General features: G+C 49.0%; 1 protein-coding gene across 2 annotated transcripts in view; it reads left to right on the top strand.

Annotated features, from left to right (window-relative positions):
- Positions 1-23440, top strand: part of LOC146398943 (uncharacterized) — a 64885-nt gene that overhangs the window by 23932 nt on the left and 17513 nt on the right. For both annotated transcript variants that reach the window (XM_084980885.1, XM_084980886.1), the window contains 9 exons: positions 255-338; positions 12826-13016; positions 13465-13489; positions 16538-16588; positions 16948-16995; positions 18559-18779; positions 19514-19538; positions 22587-22637; positions 22997-23044. In XM_084980885.1, the coding sequence (XP_084837011.1) occupies positions 13474-13489; positions 16538-16588; positions 16948-16995; positions 18559-18779; positions 19514-19538; positions 22587-22637; positions 22997-23044 (460 nt within the window). In that variant the 5' untranslated portion in view covers positions 255-338; positions 12826-13016; positions 13465-13473. The remainder of the gene's footprint in view (positions 1-254; positions 339-12825; positions 13017-13464; positions 13490-16537; positions 16589-16947; positions 16996-18558; positions 18780-19513; positions 19539-22586; positions 22638-22996; positions 23045-23440) is intronic.

Genomic DNA, 23440 nt, shown 5'->3' with positions numbered 1-23440 from the left:
TCAAAAACCTGAAATGTGCCCATGACATCACTACCATGGACACTTACTGCACCACAGACAATGCATGTCTGTATTACTAATTTGCCTGCAAAAACTCCAGACTGGATTCTTGGCTGCATTGTTGAAAGAAAGAAAATAGCCGTTAACAGTGATTTCCCAAACAGAATGGTTTTACTCTTTGGGAAGATAAAACCCTTTGACTCAGTTCCTGCGGTGATTTACTAACATGCCTTTGGTGTGCCTGTTGGTCCTAGGTGGAGTGGGGAACACACACCTCGTTCCTGTCTTCAAGCAACCTAGGATCTATTCTGCAGACAAAACATGGATCCATCCAAAAGGTAAGTCACAAGTAATGATGGTGTGTTGTGAATTTCTGCAAGGAGTGGAAGAGCCCACAGAGTTCTCAGCTTAAGACTCAGTTGTCTTCCCAGCTCTCTGAAGTCTTTCCTCACAGCAGCCCAGACACCCTGTGATGATCTCCGCCCTGACCATTCTCATTCACGTTCATTGGACTGTCCCCAGGTTTAACAGATAAGAACAAGATAGGCCCAGTTACATTGGCATTTCAGATAAACAACAGATATATTTTAAGTATACGGATGCCTCATGCAATATTTGAGACCTACTCAAAAGTATTCCATGTTTCCCTGAAATGCAGATGGATATATACCACATCTTTCTTGGCTCATCCTTCTGTAGATGCTTGGGTTGTTCTCCTGTCCTGGTGATTGTAACTCTGTTGTGATGAAATAGAGGTGCGTATGATCGTCAAGCGAGTGTTTTCGATAAATTGCCAGAAGTGGAATTGCTGGGTCACACTGTAGTTCTGATTTTAATTTTTTGAGCAGTCTCATGCTGTTTTCCACTGTGGCTGCACCAGTAATGTTCCTTTTTCTCCACATGCTCTCCAACATTTATTGCGTGTGTGTGTGTGTGTTTATAATAACCATTCTCTAAGGGATGAGGTTGAAACATTATTGTGGTTTTGGTTTGTAGTTCCATTAGTGTGGTTTAACCTCTTGTCATAAGCCTGTTGGCCATTTTCTGTTTTCTTTGGAAAATGTCTATTCAGATCCTCTGCCCCAGTTTTTTGTTTGTTTTTTGTTTGTTTTGTGCCACACCCAAGGCACACAGAAGTTCCCAGGTAAGGGACGGAACCAGCAGCGCCCCATGACACCGTAGTAACAATAGCAGATTTTTTGTATTTTTGCCATGTTCTTGGGCCGCTCTTGGGGCATATGGAGGTTCCCAGGCTAGGGGTTGAATCGGAGCTCTAGCCGCTGGCCCACACCACAGCCACAGCAATGCCAGATCTGAGCTGTGTCTGCGACCTACACCACAGCTCACAGCAACGCCAGATCCTTAACCCACTGAGCAAGGCCAGGGATCAAACCCACGACCTCATGGTTCCTAGTCAGATCCGTTAACCACTGCGCCACAATGGGAACTCCATTCCGCTGGTTTAATTTTCCCTTTCTATCACTTGCCTTTGAGGTCAGAGCCAAGTGTAAGCAGACAGATGTCCATGTGCTTACCACCTATGTTTTCTCCTAGACATTGTATGGTTTCATTTCTTCCATTTGAGTCTTTAGTCCATTTTAATTTGGGGATGTGTTGTAAGGTAGGGGTCTCGTTCCATTCCTTGCATGTGCCTGTGCAGTTCTTCCAGCACCATTGATTGAAGAAACTGTCCCTTGTCCATTGTATGCTCTCTGGTCCTTTGTTGGAAATGACTTGTCTGTGTCTGTGTTGGTTTTCCTTCTGGGCTGTCAGTGTTGTTTCACTGGTCTGTCTGTTTTGTTTTTGCGCCAGTCCTGATCTGTTTTGCTATCTATAGCTTTGTAGTGTAGTTTGAAATCAGGAAATGTAATCCTTCCAGCTTTGCTGCTCTTTCTCAAGATGGTTGTAGGTGATGGGGATCTATTGTGGTTCCATACAAATTTTAGAAGGGTTTCTCCTAGGTCTGTGCAATGTGCAGTTGGGATTTTGGTGGAGAGTGCATTGAGTCTCTGTTGCTTTTGGTAATCTGGACATTTGAATGATGTGAATTCACTCATAAACATGAAATATCTTTCCATTAATTTGTGCCTTTAATTTCTTTCCTCAACAGCATATAGTTTAGAGTGTACAAGTCTTTACCTTGCCTGGTTAAATTTATCTCTAGGTACTTTATTTTTTCTTTTACTTTCATTTTATTTACTTTTATCTATTTATTTCTTTATTTTATTTTATTATTATTATTATTATTATTATTTTTTTGCTATCTCTTTGGGCGGCTCCCACGGCATATGGAGGTTCCCAGGCTAGGGGTCGAATCGGAACTGTAGCCACCGGCCTATGCCAGAGCCACAGCAATGCGGGATTTGAGCCGCGGCTGCAACCTACACCACAGCTCATGGCAACGCCAGATCGTTAACCCACTGAGCAAGGGCAGGGACCAAACCTGCAACCTCATGGTTCCTAGTCAGATTCCTTAACCACTGGGCCTTGACGGGAACTCCTAGGTACTTTATTTTTGATGCAATCATAAATACGATTTTTTGGTTTGTTTCTGTTTTAAATCTTCTATGTCTTTGTTCAGTCGTTCTTGTAATGTGTTGATCTTTGCCTCCAGTTTTTGTCTGAGCTCTTGGATCCTCTTCACAATCATTATTCTAAAGTCATTTTGCATGGAGGTGGGTGTGGGGGTTGTCTTGTTCCTTCATCTGGTTCATATTTCTCTGCCTTCTCATTTTGTATGCTTTTTGCATGATCTCCTTTTTGTAGGTTAGAGGTGTGTAGCCTGTCTTGCTTCTAGTGTCTGCCTCCTTGTAGGTGAAATAGAGGAGTTTATGGCCAGCTTCCTGATGGGAGGGACAGGTGCCTGCCCACTGGTAGGTGGAGCTGAGCCTTGTCCCTCTAGGGGGTGGACCTTTGTCTGTGGGTGTGATGTGGAGCACTTTAGGTACCTGTTTGTTGATCAGTGGGTCTGTGTTCCCAGCCTGTTTGTTGTTTGGCCTGGGGCTTCTCAGCCCTAACTTGTGGGACCAGATTGTTCCAAAAGGGCCACCTCCAGGGGAGCTCATGCCAACAACTATTCCTGGGACCTCTGCCTAGACTGTCCTGCCCTACAGTGTTTCCCAGTCATCCCCTCCTTTCCCAGGAGACCCTCCATGATTGGCCAGGTCATTCTGACCCAGATTCTTCTTGAGTGCCTGCTTAGCCCTGGGACCCAGTGCACATGAAAGCCTGTGTGCACCCTCCAGGAGTGGAGTTTCTGTCTCCCCCAGTCCTGTGGAGCTCTTGCACACAAGCCTCACTGGCCTTCTATGTCATGTGTCCCAGGGGCTCCTCCTTCCCGTGCCAGACTCCCTGGCTTAGGCACCTGCTGTGGGGTTCAGAAGTCTCCTGTGGGAAAGCCTCTGAAATAGAGTTCTTTTCCAGTTTGTGGGCTGCCCATGCAGGGGGTATGGGATTACTTCTACCATGAATGAGCACCTCCTGCTGTCTCAGTGTGGCTCCTTATTGCCTTTGGGTGTAGGATATCTTGTTCTTGGTAGTTTCCAGTCTATTTTGTTGATGGTCATTCGGCACATAGTTGTAATTTTGGTGTTTTCATGAGAGGAGGGGAGCTTGAGTCCTCCTACTCTGCCATCTTGTCTATTTCTTTCTTTTTTTTTTTTTTGTCTTTTTATCTGTTCTGTGGAGGTTCCCAGGCTAGGGGTCTAATCAGAGCTGTAGCTGTGGGCCTACACCAGAGCCACAGCAATTCAGGATCCTCAACCCACTGAGCGAGGCTAGGGATCGAACCCACAACAGCATGGTCCCTAGTCAGATGCGTTAACCACTGAGCCACAACAGGAACTCCGTGTCTGTTTCTCTTCTTGGGGTTTTGTTTTGTTTTGTTTGTTTTTAGGGCTGCACTTGCAGCATGTACAAGTTTCCAGGTTAGGGGTTGAATCAGAGCTGTAGCTACCAGCCTACACCACAGCCACATGGGGTCTGAGCTGCATCTGCAACTACACCACAGCTCAAGGCAACACAGGATCCTTCACCCACTGAGCAAGGCCAGGGATTGAACCTGTGTCCTCATGGGTACTGTTGTGTTTTTTAACCATTGAACCATGACAGAAACGCCTGTTTCTCTTTTTGATGTTTTGTTATTATTGTATAGAAATGCCACTGATATGTACGTTGATTATGTAAACTGAAACATAACTGAATGTATTCATTCAAACAGTTTTTTGCTAGAGTATGTAGGATTTTCTATTATAGTATCATGTAATCGGCAAAAAGGACACTTTTACTTTTTTCATTTATGATTCAGATTCCTTTTATTTCTTTTTCTTGTCTAATTGTTAGTAGGACTTCAAATCCTATGTGGAATAAAAGGGGCAAGAGTGGGCATCCTTCTCTTGTTCATCATCTTAGAGGAGAAAAAGCGTTCAGCTTGTCACAGTTGAGTGGAATGTTAGCTGTAGGTTTGCAGTTGATGGCCTTTATTAAGTTGAGGTCCATTCCCTTTATACTTGCTTTGTTGAGACTTTAACATAAGTGGATGTAGAAGTTTATCTCATGGGTTTCTTTGCATCTATGGAAATAATCATATGGTTTTTACCCTTTTTGTTTTTCGGTTTTAGTTTTAGGAATGCACCCACATCATACAGAGGTTCCCAGGTTAGGGGTCTAATCAGAGCTAGAGCTGCAGGCCTACACCACAGCCAAGCAAGTTCTGTTTCCCTTCCCAGATGATGGAAGATTTTAGGCATTATTTCTTCCATTAATTTTTCTGTTCTGTTCTCTTTCTCTTCTTCTGGAACCACCCCTGTAATGCAAATGTTATTCTGCTTGATGGTATCCCATAGGTCCTTTAAAGTAGCCTAATTTTTTAAAAATTCTTTTTTCATTTTGCCTCTCTATCTGATTGAGTTCCATTGTTTTGTCAGGCAGGTCTCTGATTAATTCTCCTTCATCCAGTCTGCTGTCAAAGCCCTCGAGTGTGTTTTTCAGTTCATTAATAACTTCTCTTTGGTTCTTTCCTCTGCTTCCTGTCTCTTCATTGAAGATCTCTTTGTGTTCATTCCTTCTTCTGAGTTCAGTAAGCATCTTTATGTCCATGACTTCTGACTCTTTCTCAGGTCGATGGCTTATTTCCACTTCATTTTGTTCTTATTCTGTGATTTTGCCTTGTGTTTGTTTTGTTTTTTTTTTTTAGAAAGATATCCCTGTGTTTCATTTTGCCTAATTTTCTGTGTGTGTTTCCACGCATGAGGTCCATTAGCCATCTCTCCCAGTCTTGAAGGAGAGGATATACTTGGGAGCTGTCCTGTAGGGCCCAGAGGCGCCCTCCCACTTGGCCACAAGAGCCAGGCACTCAAGGAGTGTCTCCTCTGTGGTCTGTGTGAACCCTCCTGTTGTGGTGGGGGCCCAGCTGTGATTCTCTTTGCTGGGCAGTGGGGAAGCACCGGTCTGGGACACAAGGTGCCTAGCTGCGGTGGGTGCGAAGCCCTGATTTTTTCATGTTCTCTCTGCTTGAATGCCCTTGTGTCCTGATGTTTAATTTGGAACATAGTTCCTCCATTGTTCCAGAGCTGGCTTTTCTCCCATGTGGACTAAGGGGGGCGATCTAGGGCCCTGGTCCTCAGGAAGGCTTTGCAGCCTCTCTGGGTTGCTTTCTTCCCTTTCCCTTGCTTCAGACAGTGTTGCTACAGCCACAGCTGAGCAGCATGTCCACAACTGCCATACTTATACACACACCAGCCCTTGCCAAGCAGAAGTGTGGGAATGGGGTTCCTCTCAGTCAGCAGGAAGGGGAGGCTGTTTCTCAGAGTCCATTTCCCTCCTAGCCATGGAGATGCACCCGCGAATGAGCTCCAGTGCTGAGCAGGTCAGCTTCCTTTTCTCAGAGAGTCAGGGGGCTGTGTGTTCATGTTTTCCTCTATGGGACTGAATATGAAGGTGAAAAATAGGATTTCTTTTTTTGTCTTTATGCTATTTCTTTGGGCCACTCCCACAGCATATGGAGGTTCACAGGCTAGGGGTCTCATCAGAGCTGTAGCCCCTGGCCTACGCCAGAGCCACAGCAACACAGGATCCGAGGCACATCTGCAACCTACACCACAGCTCATGACAACGCCAGATCATTAACCCACTGAGCAAGGCCAGGGACCATACCCACAACCTCATGGTTCCTAGTCGGATTTGTTAACCACTGAGCCATGACGGGAACTCCTGAAGTTTGCTTTTTAAATAAATTTAAGTTAAATATGTGTCCCTTTGAAGAATTCATTCCTACTTACAGCAAAGTATGCCTAAGGGTCATGTTTAAAAACATGTTCCCTGAGAATTTTTCTACCTGTATAGAATCCAGTAGTAAAGAAAAGAAAAGGAATACCGCCATGAACTACAACATGAGGTAAAATGAGGTAGGATGTATTGTTTGATGAGAACCTCAGTAGTGTATCTTAATTGTGGAATTTCATCCAAAAAAACGGAACCAAAACTCCCATAAGATTCAGCAAATCCATTGCTAGGGCTTCTGATGAAAACGAACATCCTAATTTGAAAATATAGGAGCAGCTCTGTCCACTGAAGTGTCCCTTAGACTTTTTCTCTCACATATCTTCTTTTCACAACAGTGAGTGATAATGTGTAGACCAGCCAGGTCATGGCAGCAGCCTGTGTCCACTGAGGGATGAGTCAAGAAGATGTGGTGTCCATATGCAGTGCAGTGGTATTCGGCCAGAAAAGAGAGTGGCCTCTTGCCATTTGCTGCACCTTGGGTGAGCCTAGAAAGTATTATGCTGAAGGCCACAGTCAGACAAATCAGGATACTATGTGATGTCCCTGATTTGTGCAGTCTAATACCCAAAACCAATGATCAAACACACCAAAGAGTAACAGACTCATAGATACAGGGAGGAAAAGAGGACTCCATCTCCCTTGTTGTCCTATCAGAAGAGCGATGCATTTGGTCTCTCAATTTTAGATACTTGGGGAGAATCAGCCATGGCAGAGTTGTCTCTCACAGCCTCCCATACCTTACACCCTCCCTGCTTGGCTTGAAATATTGCAGTGCTCTCAGTTTTCTCCAGGAATTGTCTCATGTTCCATGTGGGCTGGTGCTCAGTTTGCTCTCGAGCCAGATTTCATGACACTGTCCCAGGCACTGGTGTGATGAGGGGTTGAATTTTGAGAAGAATACATTTCATCCTAGAACTTTGAGTTAGCTAAAGTTTGTTGCTTAGAAAATTATGAGATATGTGGTTTAAGGCAACCCACTGTTGAAAGTAGGGTGAGTCCTTGTTTCCTAACTGTTCAAGGCATAGTAAGTTTTGTACGTATACAATGACAGGGACACTGTTAATGAAGAACCAGTGGAAAGATAATGAAGTGTACAGATTGTTGCATCCAGAGAAAAATTCTACACACGGTCATTGAGTGAAGACTTTTGCAACTTGATGAACATATGCTTAGTGTGTGGCATTTTACAATTTAATTTCTATAACTACTCCTTTTCTTCTGGACAAATGTTACCTATGGAGTGTAAAAATGTCTGGTGCCTCAACTACCAGAAATGAGTGGAAATGGTATTTCCATCAAAAAATGGGAGCCCTTTTAAATCTCACCATGGTAGGATTTTGCAATTCCCCTAAACGTTGAAGACCCATTATATTTGGAGAGGTCTTTTTCTCTCCAGTAATGTCTTTTCAAAACAGAGGGTAATACTGTTTGATTGTAGGATGCAGTTTTTGAAATAAAATGTTGACCCTGTCCAGGGAAACGGCCACTAGGCTATATAGAGCAGGTGGACCCAGAGGGGGCAGAGTTGCCTTCCCTCTGAAAGTTCCAGGCCTCTGACCAGTTTCCACGGCAATGGAATGCTGCCCACGGAGCCTTGTGGTTCAACTGCCAGTCTGTGAGAAGAGACGTGTGTGTTGGCCACAGCTGGGAGGCTCTCCCCTTCACTGCTCAAGTGTCAGACGATGGGCAACCTTAGCTGTTGTTGCGGAGGTATGTTGCTACTGTTCTAAAGGCTGTTTCCTCAGATGGGTGGTTCATTTTGACTAAACATATTATCTCCATCTTTATCTCCATTGCCACCAGTCTCATCAGTCTCTCAAGCCATAGGTCTGTTATACTAAGGTATATCTTAATGCTCCGAGTGAGCCAACTGCCTCAAGTATTTTCCTAAATGTGAGAAAAGACTCGTGTCTCGTGGCAGTTTGAAACACGTTCTCCCAGAGCACAGAGACGGCAAACATGCCCCTCTGCCTTTTTCGAAGCACGAGGCCCTCACTGTCAGCCCTGCAGTAGACATTCAAAAGAGGGACATTACAGCGCCACTCTTCTCAGTGTACATGTCGATGTCTGAATCCACATACTAGCAGTCCAAAGGCAGAGGAATTTCGATGGCGCAAGAAACGGGGATTTTTCAGGTTGGATTTCCCCGGGTTGATGAGGACTAGCCCACTGGCTCTTTGGGTGTTAGCTGGTAGTGTGGTGACAAGGGCCAGTGCCAGCAGGTTAGTGGGGTGAACATTGGGTAAGGAAAGGAAGGAAGGTCTCTCTGGTGATCCTCAGAGAGACCCAGGGTGGGGTCTTCAAGCTGAGGTCTGGAGGGGGTCTCTCTAGGAGGAGCACTGTCCCTGCCACTCTCAGGTCTAGAGAAGGATGAGGAGTGTCCAGAGTATAGACTGGGTTTGGGTGACAGAAGATTGCACTCTGGCCCATTGTCAGCCAGACCTTCGTCAAGGTTGCTCAGACTGGTGCTCTGATGCAACGTCAGTGAGACCTGGAGAGTCACAGATTTCCTTTCCTAACCCCGCCCCCCAGCAGGCACTCATCCGGATGGCCACCTCCCCAGTGAGTCCACAGGACTTGATCATCCAGGTGTGGTCTGCCGCAGGAAAGCTGATTCTTGCTAGAGCCGTCATGTGAACTTGAAGGTGTTTTGATCCCTGAGTCAAATTGGGGATCCAAGCAGACCGCTGTTCACATGAGGTGGTCAGCTGGTCACTGTGAAGGGCTGCCAAGGGAAGATTGGGGGAGGATGGGCCGAGTTGGGGTTTGTCTAGTCCTCCAGAGGAGCTCTTTTTGGATGAATGTTTGTATTTTGGGTTGTGGGTCAGAAGATAGAGGCAAAATGTTGGGTAAAGAATTGGACTGCTCTCCTGGCTCTGATATGTTCTCCAGGATCACCCCAGGACATCTTGGGGGCAGCAGGATTCAACAGAGAGAGAGAGAGAGGAAGTGGAGTTCTGGATTCAAGCAAGAGTCCAGGGCATGATCTCAGCGCCAAGCAGGCTTCAGTGGTTCAGGGGGATGTGTGACCTGAGGGAACCAACTGCACTCTTGTCCCAGATCTGCTCACACATGATTGGCGCGACTCTTGAGAAGATGCTCTAAGTTTCAGTGCTGTCCACTGGAAGGTAGGGGTTCGAGCCCCTGTTTTGAACCCTCTTCCTCTAAAGTGGCATGATGTGCAGATCAGGGAACGTGACAGGAGACATTCTCCCTGAGCCATAAAGCCCCCTTCCCATGGAAAGGCCTTCTCCTGTTTGGTTCTTCCTCACTCTTTAATTATTGTCTGTATCTGGTCTATTTGGAATGTGGGTCTTTTTCTCTCACCTGTCTTGTGTTCTCAAGCAGAGAGTAACACTGTGTGGTTCTGGGATGCATTTTTTGAGACAACATGTTGACCCTGTACTGCCATCCCCGTCCGTAGAAAGACACATTAGTCTAGACAGAGCAGGTGGGCCCAGAGGGGGCAGAGTTGCCTTCCCTCTGAAAGTTCCAGGCCTTGACTGGTTGCCACAGCAATAGGATGATACCCACGGGGTCCTGCGGTCCAACTGCCACTCTGTGAGTGGAGAGGTGTGTGTTGGGCCACAACTGGGAGGCTCTCCCCTTCACCCCTCAAGAGTTGGACGATGGGCAACCTGAGCTGTTGTTGGGGAGGTATGTTGATACTGATCTAAAGGCTGTTCCATCAGATGGCATAGTTTACCCTGAAGGAAAATGTTCTCTGATTTTTTTTTCATTTCCACCACTTCAATTTGTGTACAGAGATGTAAATCTCTTATACAGCCATTTTGTATTACTCTTAAGATTTTTAATTATTTCTTCCTGGTTGGGCGCCTCAAATTTTTTCTTAATTTATACAATACTCCTTCCTATTTCCCATGTACAAACCTTCTCCCATCACACTAACCCTGGTAATACCCTACTCTGCCTTTATTCAGTGCAGAGGGACCCTGATTCCATTCTTCAATACACATGATGGAAATGGGCATTTATAGCTCCACTCTTCTGAATGCACATATCAACGTCTGAAGCCAAATAATTGCAATTTTTTTTGTCCCTTTTGCTATTTCTTGGGCTGCTGCCACGGCATATGGAGGTTCCCAGGCTAGGGGTCGAATCGGAGCTGTAGCCGCCAGCCTACACCAGAGCCACAGCAACTCAGGATCCAATCCATATCTGCAACCTACACCACAGCTCAGAGCAATGCCGGATCTTTAACCCACTGAGCAAGGGCAGGGACCAAACCTGCAACCTCATGGTTCCTAGTCGGATTCGTTAACCACTGCTCAACAACGGGAACTCCCAATAATTGCATTTTAAATGTAGAAATTGATTGTAAGGAGTGAAACTTGGATTTTCAAGTAGGATTTCCATGGGTTGATGATGATAAGCTCCCTGGGTAGTTGGCTATTCGCTGGTAGTGTGCTGAGAACACACAGTGCTGGTAGGTTCGTGGGGTGACCATTTGGTAACTGAGGGAAGGAGGGTCCGACTGGTGATCCACAGAGGGAGACTTAGGGTCAGGTTTTCAAGCTGAGAGTCTCTAAAGGGTCCCTTTTAGAGGATAGAAGACTATCCCTGCCACTGCAGGGTCTGAAGAAGGATGAGGAGTTTCCAGGGTACAGATTGGGTTTGGGTGAAGAATGACTTGAGCTCCTGCTCATTCTCAGCCAGACCTTGGTCCAGGCTGCAGAGGAGGAGCTCAGACTCCTATTGCTGTACAGCAGCAAGGGGTACAACATTGTCAGTCAACAGTATTTTCATCACAACAATTTTTTAAAGAAAATTGTGTGAGACATTGACAGTCAGAGACTTTAATTTACTAAACAGTCAGAGCACTGACCCAGATGGTCTCCTCCCAAGTGAATTTTCGCAGGAACTTCTTATCCAGGCATGATCAGCTGAAGGGAAGCTCATTCTTGGCATCCGGTCGAGACTGTTCTGAGCTCTGAGCCATCTTGGGAGTGAAACAGACCCCTAGTCGCTGGAGGTTGTCAGCTGGTTGTCATGAAAGTGTAATGTGATGCAGTGGATGACATGAAGATTTGGGGGAGAATGCCTGGGTTGGAGTATCCACGGAGCCAGGGCAAAGCCTCGGTCCTTCAGAGGGGCTTTGTTTGGAGGAAAATGTTGGATTCAGATCAGGGATTAAAGCATGGAGACAAAGGGCTGGATAAGGGTTTGGACTGATGTCTTTGTTCAGCATCTCCTGCAGGGAAGGCATCAGAGCTTGCCCACTAAAACCTTGGGATGGGAGGACTTGTGGGAGAGTGAGAAGATCTCTTGATTCAAGGGTCCAGGGCATGGTCTTGGCCCTGAGCAGGTGTCCGGCCTTCAGGGTTCAGGGATTTCTGTCCTCAAGGAACCAACTACATTCTTGGCCCACATCCATCCTTCAACATTGCCGTGATTCTTGGCAAGTTAGTCTAAAGTTCAATGCCCTCTACTGTCAAATCAGGCTTACACTCTCTGGGTTGCACCCCCTTCGCCTGCAACCGGGCCAACTTGGGGATGAGAGGAGATGATGAGAGAGACGCTACATGACCTGGAAAGCTTCCTTCCCATGATGTTCTTCCATACTCTCTTGCTGTGGAGCTATTCAAACCCCCTCTTTTGATCCAACCAGCCCCAAGACTCAAGCTTATGCAGGTAGAAATTCAATGAAACCAATCCCAAATGTTAACAAGAGATCCGTGGATAAACCAAAGGCAGTATGAATCCACATAGGAATAAAATTCTACCGGAGAAAAAATTGTAATTATGTTAAATATGTTGCTACATGGATGATCCAAAATGAAACACACTTTTAACAATAGTGAAGTCAGACAGACACAGGAAAAGAAATATTGAACAATTCAACATATAGGCGGTAAGTAGATTAGGCAGATTGTCAAAGGTGGAAAGTAGAGAGGGCTAAGAATGGCAGCAGGGCTGAAGGGGGAGTCATTCCTGAATGGGTGCAGAGGTCCTATGAGTTATGATGAGAAAGGTTGTTATGGACAGTGGTGCAAAGTACATGGCTTGTGAAGGCATGCCCGACCCCTGAATTTCCTATTGCCAAAAGTATTCCAAAGAGAAGCATTATGTATCTAAGAAAAGAAAAGAGGCGAAACATCCCAGAGGATGGTGTGTGAACACAGGAGCACCCTGTGGGAAGAGTAGGGAAGCTGAAATGATCTCCTGCCATTTCAGAAGATGGAGGAATGTGGCTGGAGAGGAAAATGGGCAGGAGGATTCACGAGACTCTGTCATGGCAGCAGAGCCTGCATGCTCGTGTTGGCCATTTCTCAGATGGAGAATATGCCACGGAGAGGTTCCCTTTAGCAAGAGAGGCAGAGGCTCCCTTTCTCAGGTCTTTCAAGGTGCTCTCTGCCTTCCTTCAAAACGTTTACCCGGGAGGATGGGCCAAGAGAATCTCCATCCGTGCTTCATCCCACCCCCACCCCTTGACTCCCAGCCCATGTCCAGTCAGGTGTGGCACCCAGAGTACCTCCTGATCAGCATCACTGCCTTGCTGACAGTGACTGTGTGTCCCCCTAGAAACACACGACAATGTTGTGGAGGCCAGTGGGAGTGAGAAGACCGAGGAGGAGGCCCCAGCCCGGGAAAATGAGGAGGAGGAAGGATCGCCCAATACCAAGGGGGAGGAGGAGGCCACAACAAGTGGAAATAACGAGGAGGAGTCCCCAGCCAGCGACAGGGCCGAGCAAGAAGCCCAGACTGCCCCCAAGGTAAGCTCACTTTCGTGATCTGAGATTTAAAAAGGTGCCTCCTTTCTTCTTGGATGTGCCTACTTCAGAAATGGAAATCGGAGGAAGTCCATTATAGAGGATATATGCAGATTCCTCTTTGAAGGGATGTTGAGTCAAAGTTTGGTACCAACCAATAACTCCTTGCAAGGGGCATTGGCAAAAGTGACCCTATCAGTTTTGCAGTGTATGGTACGGAGCATTTTTCTTTGAAGAAGACCAAAATTTTTTTAAATAAACATGGCCTTGAGAGATCTTCCATGAAAAGCTGGTGCCTTTTCCACAGGTGTCTTTGCTGTCTTCTTTTGGGGAAACGGACTCAACTCTGCCTTCTGTCTGTGTGCCTGCGGTCCGCAACCTCAGGAAGACCTGTGGCCACAGTGCAGAGGATGCTGTGACACTCACAGTGTTTTCTTTTCTCTCATCACAGGTGGACAGGATGGACGATGAAAGCCGTAAGTATTCTGGAACCCGGCTCTGCTGAGGAGAAGTCCAGGTGTTGAGGAAGGGCGGGGGGTGCTTTCCTGCCCCTTTGGTTGCAGAGACACCCTGATTCTGGGTTCCTCCTGGGAAAGGGGGTGAAGGATGGGGTGAAAGAGACTGACTTCCCACAAAAGGGCCATCCCAAGTCCTCGGGTCCCTGGAGGAAAGGAGGCTCTTTGTATGGTGGGGGTAGGTGTCCGGGAACATTGGGGGGGTGTGCGTGTGAGGGCCTGTTGGTGTGATTGTGAACCAGTGTGAGTGGGTGTGTTTTGTGGGGAGTCACTTGTGCCTTAGCACCACATAGCTGTCCAGTTTCTCGTTGAACAGTCTCATGATGACCGCAGGCTAACTGTCCATTCCCTCATTCTCCCTGCACCCGCTGGGAGCAAGGTTTGGGGAAAAGGCTTTCCTTCCTCTGTTGGTCTTTCGTTTCCTTTTTTCTTCCCCCTCTGCTTGGTGCAGACTTTCATGCTGTTGTTTCAAACATGTGCCATGAACTCGAGCCTCTTGAGGTTGTAAGTGTCCCGAGGAGTGTTGTGAACGCTGTGCTCCCCCCGCACCTCCTGCCCACTCGGGGCAGCCACCCTTCCAGCCTCTGCTCAGGAGTCGTCTTTCAGACACCTCATCTGCATGACATCAGAGAGTCTTTGTCCTTCTGTGTCTGACTGGCTTCACTTGAAGTGATGTCCTCCAGCGAGTTCCTGTTGAGGCTCAGAGCTCATGAACCTGACCAGTACCTATGAGGACACGGGTTCGACCCTTGGCCTTGCTCAGTGGGTGAAGAATCCCGCATTGCGGTGAGCTGCGGCAGAGGTCCCAGACGCGGCTGGTATCCAGCTTGGCTGTGGCTGTGTTGTCGGCCGGGGGCCACAGCTCTGATTTGCCGCCTCGCCTGGGAATTTCCATCTGCTGCGGGGGCAGCCCTCAAGCCCAAAAGTGAATCAGTCAATAATGTCCTGGAGTTCTCTGTGCATTGCTGCAATGGGTAGGGTTTCCTTCTTCTGTGACAACGGAATACCTTGCTATGGTCTGTATCCACCCCGTTGTCTTTCTCAGTCTGTGTGCCCGTGGACACTGGGGCTCTGTTTCTGTTGGGCTCTTGTGTATGGCGCTGCCGTGATCCTGGGATGGCAGGTCTCTTTACCCGACACTGATGGTTCTTCCTTTACATGTCCATGCAGCAGTGGGATTGCAGGGTCCTGCCGTGGTGTTTCCCATCCTGGCTGGCCCCGTTGACATTCCCTGCTACAGTGTCCAGAAGTCCCAGGCAGTCACATCTTCCCAAACATCTGTTCAGGTTTGAAAACACTCCGTGTCCTACCAGGTGGGAGGTGATACCTCGAGGTGCCTTTGCTTTGCCTTTCCATTGTGATAGGCGACTTTGGGAAACATGCCCTCTGTGTGCTGCTCTCTGTGGTCTTCTTGGACGGTGGGTCTCTCCCAGGCTTCCACTCATCTACAACTGAGGCATTTGCCTTTTGATTCAATTGATTTGTAGTTGTTTCCCATATATTCCAAATATGAGCCCCTGTTTCAAATACAAGATTTACAAATATCCTCTTCTGTAGGTTGTCTTTCCATTCAGTGGATTGTTAGACACTGTCCTTTCTGTTTGTTTCTATTTTAATGGAGGTACAGTGTTGTTTCACTCTCTGCTGTGGAGCAACGTTCCCCAGTCGTGTGTGTCCATTAACGTATGTTCCTTTTTTGATATTATTGCCGTCTGAGATCAGGTCGATTTCAGGAGATTGGATCTCGTCCTCCGTGTGCTGCAACAGGAGGACCTTGTTGTCTCTCCATTCTCAATGCCGTAGTTGGCATCAACTGCCCCCAAACTCCCAGTCCGTGCCCTTCACAACCACAAGTCTGTTCTCTGCATCCGTGGGTTCTGTGGACAGGTTCCTTTGTGCCGTGCTTTAGATTCCACCTCTAAGTGAGATCAGGTGGTATCCGTCTTTCTCTTTGTCACGTACTTCACTTTGCACGAGAATCTCTCGATGCATCCCTATTGTTTTGAGTGGCATTGGTTTCTTCTTCGATTTTCTGGCTGAGTCGTGAATTCCATCATCTATGTGGACCACATCGTCATGAGCCATTCATCTGTCTGTGGACATGAGGTGGCTTCCCTGTCTTGGCTGTTGTGAACAGTGCTGCCATAAACATAGAGGGGCATATGTCTTTTTCCTGGATACATTTGTCCTGATATTTCCCAGGGTGCTCGGCTTGCTAGGTCGCATGCCCTGCTGTGTTCAGTTTTCGCAGGACCCTCCATGGTGTCTTCCACAGTGGTTGTACCAGTGTACGTTCGCATCGGCAATGCTGGGGCGGGGGAGCCTTTTCTCCACCCGTATCTGCGACCGACACCAGAGCTCTCGGCAACGCTGGATCCTTAACCCCCTCAGCGAGGCCAGGGATCAACCCCGCAAGCTCGTGGTTCCTAGTCGGATTCGTTTCCGCTGTGCCCTGACGGGAACTCCTGGGTGGTTTCTTTGCTGTTGTTGTTGTGGAGGTGTATGAGTTTTCTTTATATATGTTTTGGAGGTGAACCTCACGGGCAGTGGTCCCTTTCTCCTCAGTGTTTCTGTAGAGCTGCTGTCCACAGTGTGCCAGCCACTGGCCAGAAGGAGCCATTTCTGCTTAATTGAGTTCAGTCAGTAGTTAGGTCTGCCTCTTGCAGTGAACAGAATAAAGCAGCCTATGGTTCACTCCCAGGGGCCACCACACAAGTGTGTCCATGCAGCTGGAATTTCAGGTGTGTCACCCTGGAGCTGAGGCCTCCAGATGGACTCGTAGAAGGGAGATGTGTAAGGCTCCATCCCTCAGCAGCCCACGATCTCTGAAGGTTTGCCACTGTGGCCAGTGTTTTATGGAAGCTTCTGAGGCCGTAGAGCAGAGGGAAGTTCTGAGCACACGGAGGACAAGCCAGGGTGGTGCTGTGTGGCCGCAAACAACCCTAAGTAGGGGATACGTGTGGGGGACAGGCTCTAACACCTTGATTCCTTATGTCTGTGTCTCTGCAGTATGTTTCATGGAGAGTCTGAGTGACAGCAACCATGATGAAAGTGATACAGGTAAGAACAGCTCTCAGGTAGGAGCCAATGGGAGAGGGATCCCGGGACACTTGGGTGACGCCTGCTGCTTGGAGTGTGGGGCAGGTGAGTCTGAAACTTAAAAACAGAAAGAAATTGATGTGAAGATGTTCACCGCCTACTTTAATAAGGAGAGGGAGCAGATATGAGATGCCTGAATGTTGGCATCTGTGCTCACCTTGTGTGGAAGGGTCTCAGTCCATGGAGCAGAAGGAAGGTCTGGGCACCTGGAGGAAAAACCAGGGTGATGCTCTGTACCCGTAGTCACCTCAGGGAAGCCGGAGAAACGGGAGGGCCACTCTTTCTAACTCCTTGATTCCCCTGATGGTGTGTTTCTACAGACTCAGTGGTGGAGAGCCTGAGCAGCCGCCAGGATGAGGAGGCTGCAGGTAGGGAAGAGCACGCAGCTGGGATCCAGTGGGAGAGGGTTCCTGGGAGCACCTGGGTTCCGCCTGCTGCCGGGAGAGGGAGGAAGTGGGGGATAGGACTTGGCAGGTGGGTGGGTGGGTGGCCTAATGAGTGGCACTCTGCTGTGGCGTTTTCCCCTGTGAAATGGATACCACGAAGAAGACTTGGGTCCCTGGTCTTTGTTGTGCTGTGTTTGTATTCCTCTCTCCTTTTCTTTGAGAGGGAGAATCGATTTTCCCTCCCAAAGCTGCTCCTTCCTGCTTTGGTCTCTGCCCGTTGTGCAAGTTTGCTTTGTGATTGGCACCGTGAGGGCCCAGTGCACAAGAGCTGTTGACTTGGTTTCCTTTATTGGCCTTGAGGGACCTGAAGTGGTGGCACCTGAAGTGGTGGCACCTTGACCCTGGAGACCAAGTTGGTCGAGTGAGTGTCAGGTGGTGGGTGAGAAGGCAGCTCTCTGGCTCTGCATGTTTGGGATTTCTGGCCTCCCTGTCCTATTGTGTCCTCACGGTGTGTCCTGCGGGAAGGGATGTTCGCAGAGTTGGATGAGTTAAAGGAGGCATACTTGGAGTTCCAGTGGTTAAGGAATCCAACTAGGAACCATGAGATTGCGGGTTCGATCGCTGGCCTCACTCAGTGAGTTAAGGATCCAGTAATGCCGTGAGCTGTGGTGTAGGTGGCAGATGCAGCTGGGATCCTGCCTTGCTGTGGCTCTGACATAAAATGGCAGCTACGGCTCCTATTAGACCCCTAGCCTGGGAACCTCCATATGGCATGTGTGTGGCCCTAAAAAGCAACAAGTATCAGTAGAAAAAAAAAATAGAGAAATCAGGCAGCACAGAGAAGGAAATATCGTGCAACTCAACATATAGGCGGTAACCAGACTCGGCAGAGTGTCAGAGGTGGAAAGTAGAAATGGCCAAGACCTGGCAGCAGGGCTGAAGGGGGAGTCATTCCTGAATGGGTGCAGAGGTCCTATGAGTTATGATGAGAAAAGTTGTTATGGACAGTGGTGCAAAGTACATAGCATTGGGAAGGCCTGCTCTCCCCGTGAGTTTCCTATTGCCAAAGTATTCCAAAGAGAAGCATTATGTATCTAAGAAAAGAAAAGAGGCGAAACATCCCAGAGGATGGCGTGTGAACACAGGAGCACCCTGTGGGAAGAGTAGGGAAGCTGAAATGATCTCCTGCCATTTCAGAAGATGGAGGAATGTGGCTGGAGAGGAAAATGGGCAGGAGGATTCACGAGACTCTGTCATGGCAGCAGAGCCTGCATGCTCGTGTTGGCCATTTCTCAGATGGAGAATATGCCACGGAGAGGTTCCCTTTAGCAAGAGAGGCAGAGGCTCCCTTTCTCAGGTCTTTCAAGGTGCTCTCTGCCTTCCTTCAAAACGTTTACCCGGGAGGATGGGCCAAGAGAAGCTCCATCCGTGCTTCATCCCACCCCCACCCCTTGACTCCCAGCCCATGTCCAGTCAGGTGAGGTGCCCAGAGTACCTCCTGAGCAGCACCACCGCCTTGCTGACAGTGACTGTGTGTCCCCCTAGCAACCCTCGATGATGTTGTGGAGGCCGGCGGGAGTGAGAAGACCGAGGAGGAGGCCCTGGCTGGGGCAAATGAGGAGGAGGTGGGGCCGGGAACTGAGAAGGTGCAGGAGGAGGCTGCCTGCATTGACGAGGCAGAGGAGGAGGCGGGCCCATCCCTTGAAAATGACGAGGAGTCCCCAGCCAGCAACCTGGTTGAGCAGGAAGACCAGCTTGCCCCCAAGGTAAGCTCACCTTTCTTGATCGGAGATTTAAAAAGGTGCCTCCTTTCTTCTTGGATGTGCCTACTTCAGAAAAGGAAATCTGAGCAAGTCCATTATAGAGGATATATGCACATTCCTCTGTGGAGGAATGTTGAGTCAAAGTTTGGTACCAACCAATAACTCCTTCCAAGGGGCATTGGCAAAAGGGACCACATCAGTTCCCAAGTGTACATAGGGAGCATTTGTCTTTGAAGAAGCCTGAATGTTTTGTTTTGTTTTGTTTTGTTGTCTTTTTGCCTTTTCTAGGGCCACTCCTGTGGCATATGGAGGTTCCCAGGCTCAGGGTCAAACCGGAGCTGTAGCCACCGGCCTGCGCCAGAGCCACAGCAACGCGGGATCCGAGCAACGTCTGCAACCTACACCTCAGCTCACGGCAATGCCGGATCCTTAACCCACTGAGCAAGGCCAGGGATCGAACCCGCAACCTCATGGTTCCTGGTCGGATTCGTTAACCACTGCGCCACGACGGGAACTCCAAAGAAGCCTGAATGTTTTTTAAATGAACGTGGACTTGGGAGGTCTTCCATGAAAAGCTGGTGCCTTTTCCACAGGTGTCTTTGCTGTCTTCTTTTGGGGAAACGGACTCAACTCTGCCTTCTGTCTGTGTGCCTGCGGTCCGCAACCACAGGAAGACCTGTGGCCACAGTGCAGAGGATGCTGTGACACTCACAGTGTTTTCTTTTCTCTCATCACAGGTGGACGGGATGGACGATGAAAGCCGTAAGTATTCTGGAACCCGGCTCTGCTGAGGAGAAGTCCAGGTGTTGAGGAAGGGCGGGGGGTGCTTTCCTGCCCCTTTGGTTGCAGAGACACCCTGATTCTGGGTTCCTCCTGGGAAAGGGGGTGAAGGATGGGGTGAAAGAGACTGACTTCCCACAAAAGGGCCATCCCAAGTCCTCGGGTCCCTGGAGGAAAGGAGGCTCTTTGTATGGTGGGGGTAGGTGTCCGGGAACATTGGGGGGGTGTGCGTGTGAGGGCCTGTTGGTGTGATTGTGAACCAGTGTGAGTGGGTGTGTTTTGTGGGGAGACACTTGTGCCTTAGCACCACATAGCTGTCCAGTTTCTCGTTGAACAGTCTCATGATGACCGCAGGCTAACTGTCCATTCCCTCATTCTCCCTGCACCCGCTGGGAGCAAGGTTTGGGGAAAAGGCTTTCCTTCCTCTGTTGGTCTTTCGTTTCCTCTTTTCTTCCCCCTCTGCTTGGTGCAGACTTTCATGCTGTTGTTTCAAACATGTGCCATGAACTCGAGCCTCTTGAGGTTGTAAGTGTCCCGAGGAGTGTTGTGAACGCTGTGCTCCCCCCGCACCTCCTGCCCACTCGGGGCAGCCACCCTTCCAGCCTCTGCTCAGGAGTGGTCTTTCAGACACCTCATCTGCATGACATCAGAGAGTCTTTGTCCTTCTGTGTCTGACTGGCTTCACTTGAAGTGATGTCCTCCAGCGAGTTCCTGTTGAGGCTCAGAGCTCATGAACCTGACCAGTACCTATGAGGACACGGGTTCGACCCTTGGCCTTGCTCAGTGGGTGAAGAATCCCGCATTGCGGTGAGCTGCGGCAGAGGTCCCAGACGCGGCTGGTATCCAGCTTGGCTGTGGCTGTTTTGTCGGCCGGGGGCCACAGCTCTGATTTGCCGCCTCGCCTGGGAATTTCCATCTGCTGCGGGGGCAGCCCTCAAGCCCAAAAGTGAATCAGTCAATAATGTCCTGGAGTTCTCTGTGCATTGCTGCAATGGGTAGGGTTTCCTTCTTCTGTGACAACGGAATACCTTGCTATGGTCTGTATCCACCCCGTTGTCTTTCTCAGTCTGTGTGCCCGTGGACACTGGGGCTCTGTTTCTGTTGGGCTCTTGTGTATGGCGCTGCCGTGATCCTGGGATGGCAGGTCTCTTTACCCGACACTGATGGTTCTTCCTTTACATGTCCATGCAGCAGTGGGATTGCAGGGTCCTGCCGTGGTGTTTCCCATCCTGGCTGGCCCCGTTGACATTCCCTGCTACAGTGTCCAGAAGTCCCAGGCAGTCACATCTTCCCAAACATCTGTTCAGGTTTGAAAACACTCCGTGTCCTACCAGGTGGGAGGTGATACCTCGAGGTGCCTTTGCTTTGCCTTTCCATTGTGATAGGCGACTTTGGGAAACATGCCCTCTGTGTGCTGCTCTCTGTGGTCTTCTTGGACGGTGGGTCTCTCCCAGGCTTCCACTCATCTACAACTGAGGCATTTGCCTTTTGATTCAATTGATTTGTAGTTGTTTCCCATATATTCCAAATATGAGCCCCTGTTTCAAATACAAGATTTACAAATATCCTCTTCTGTAGGTTGTCTTTCCATTCAGTGGATTGTTAGACACTGTCCTTTCTGTTTGTTTCTATTTTAATGGAGGTACAGTGTTGTTTCACTCTCTGCTGTGGAGCAACGTTCCCCAGTCGTGTGTGTCCATTAACGTATGTTCCTTTTTTGATATTATTGCCGTCTGAGATCAGGTCGATTTCAGGAGATTGGATCTCGTCCTCCGTGTGCTGCAACAGGAGGACCTTGTTGTCTCTCCATTCTCAATGCCGTAGTTGGCATCAACTGCCCCCAAACTCCCAGTCCGTGCCCTTCACAACCACAAGTCTGTTCTCTGCATCCGTGGGTTCTGTGGAAAGGTTCCTTTGTGCCGTGCTTTAGATTCCACCTCTAAGTGAGATCAGGTGGTATCCGTCTTTCTCTTTGTCACGTACTTCACTTTGCACGAGAATCTCTCGATGCATCCCTATTGTTTTGAGTGGCATTGGTTTCTTCTTCGATTTTCTGGCTGAGTCGTGAATTCCATCATCTATGTGGACCACATCGTCATGAGCCATTCATCTGTCTGTGGACATGAGGTGGCTTCCCTGTCTTGGCTGTTGTGAACAGTGCTGCCATAAACATAGAGGGGCATATGTCTTTTTCCTGGATACATTTGTCCTGATATTTCCCAGGGTGCTCGGCTTGCTAGGTCGCATGCCCTGCTGTGTTCAGTTTTCGCAGGACCCTCCATGGTGTCTTCCACAGTGGTTGTACCAGTGTACGTTCGCATCGGCAATGCTGGGGCGGGGGAGCCTTTTCTCCACCCGTATCTGCGACCGACACCAGAGCTCTCGGCAACGCTGGATCCTTAACCCCCTCAGCGAGGCCAGGGATCAACCCCGCAAGCTCGTGGTTCCTAGTCGGATTCGTTTCCGCTGTGCCCTGACGGGAACTCCTGGGTGGTTTCTTTGCTGTTGTTGTTGTGGAGGTGTATGAGTTTTCTTTATATATGTTTTGGAGGTGAACCTCACGGGCAGTGGTCCCTTTCTCCTCAGTGTTTCTGTAGAGCTGCTGTCCACAGTGTGCCAGCCACTGGCCAGAAGGAGCCATTTCTGCTTAATTGAGTTCAGTCAGTAGTTAGGTCTGCCTCTTGCAGTGAACAGAATAAAGCAGCCTATGGTTCACTCCCAGGGGCCACCACACAAGTGTGTCCATGCAGCTGGAATTTCAGGTGTGTCACCCTGGAGCTGAGGCCTCCAGATGGATTCGTAGAAGGGAGATGTGTAAGGCTCCATCCCTCAGCAGCCCACGATCTCTGAAGGTTTGCCACTGTGGCCAGTGTTTTATGGAAGCTTCTGAGGCCGTAGAGCAGAGGGAAGTTCTGAGCACACGGAGGACAAGCCAGGGTGGTGCTGTGTGGCCGCAAACAACCCTAAGTAGGGGATACGTGTGGGGGACAGGCTCTAACACCTTGATTCCTTATGTCTGTGTCTCTGCAGTATGTTTCATGGAGAGTCTGAGTGACAGCAACCATGATGAAAGTGATACAGGTAAGAACAGCTCTCAGGTAGGAGCCAATGGGAGAGGGATCCCGGGACACTTGGGTGACGCCTGCTGCTTGGAGTGTGGGGCAGGTGAGTCTGAAACTTAAAAACAGAAAGAAATTGATGTGAAGATGTTCACCGCCTACTTTAATAAGGAGAGGGAGCAGATATGAGATGCCTGAATGTTGGCATCTGTGCTCACCTTGTGTGGAAGGGTCTCAGTCCATGGAGCAGAAGGAAGGTCTGGGCACCTGGAGGAAAAACCAGGGTGATGCTCTGTACCCGTAGTCACCTCAGGGAAGCCGGAGAAACGGGAGGGCCACTCTTTCTAACTCCTTGATTCCCCTGATGGTGTGTTTCTACAGACTCAGTGGTGGAGAGCCTGAGCAGCCGCCAGGATGAGGAGGCTGCAGGTAGGGAAGAGCACGCAGCTGGGATCCAGTGGGAGAGGGTTCCTGGGAGCACCTGGGTTCCGCCTGCTGCCGGGAGAGGGAGGAAGTGGGGGATAGGACTTGGCGGGTGGGTGGGTGGGTGGCCTAATGAGTGGCACTCTGCTGTGGCGTTTTCCCCTGTGAAATGGATACCACGAAGAAGACTTGGGTCCCTGGTCTTTGTTGTGCTGTGTTTGTATTCCTCTCTCCTTTTCTTTGAGAGGGAGAATCGATTTTCCCTCCCAAAGCTGCTCCTTCCTGCTTTGGTCTCTGCCCGTTGTGCAAGTTTGCTTTGTGATTGGCACCGTGAGGGCCCAGTGCACAAGAGCTGTTGACTTGGTTTCCTTTATTGGCCTTGAGGGACCTGAAGTGGTGGCA

This window comes from Sus scrofa, chromosome 10 (assembly GCF_054392235.1).
Source record: "Sus scrofa isolate SSC_HxYL_T2T_F1_AM1 chromosome 10, Sscrofa_HxYL_maternal_Yorkshire_Landrace_v2.0, whole genome shotgun sequence".
Classification (NCBI taxonomy): Eukaryota; Metazoa; Chordata; class Mammalia; order Artiodactyla; family Suidae; genus Sus; species Sus scrofa.
This window is presented reverse-complemented; position numbering and strand designations above follow the sequence as displayed.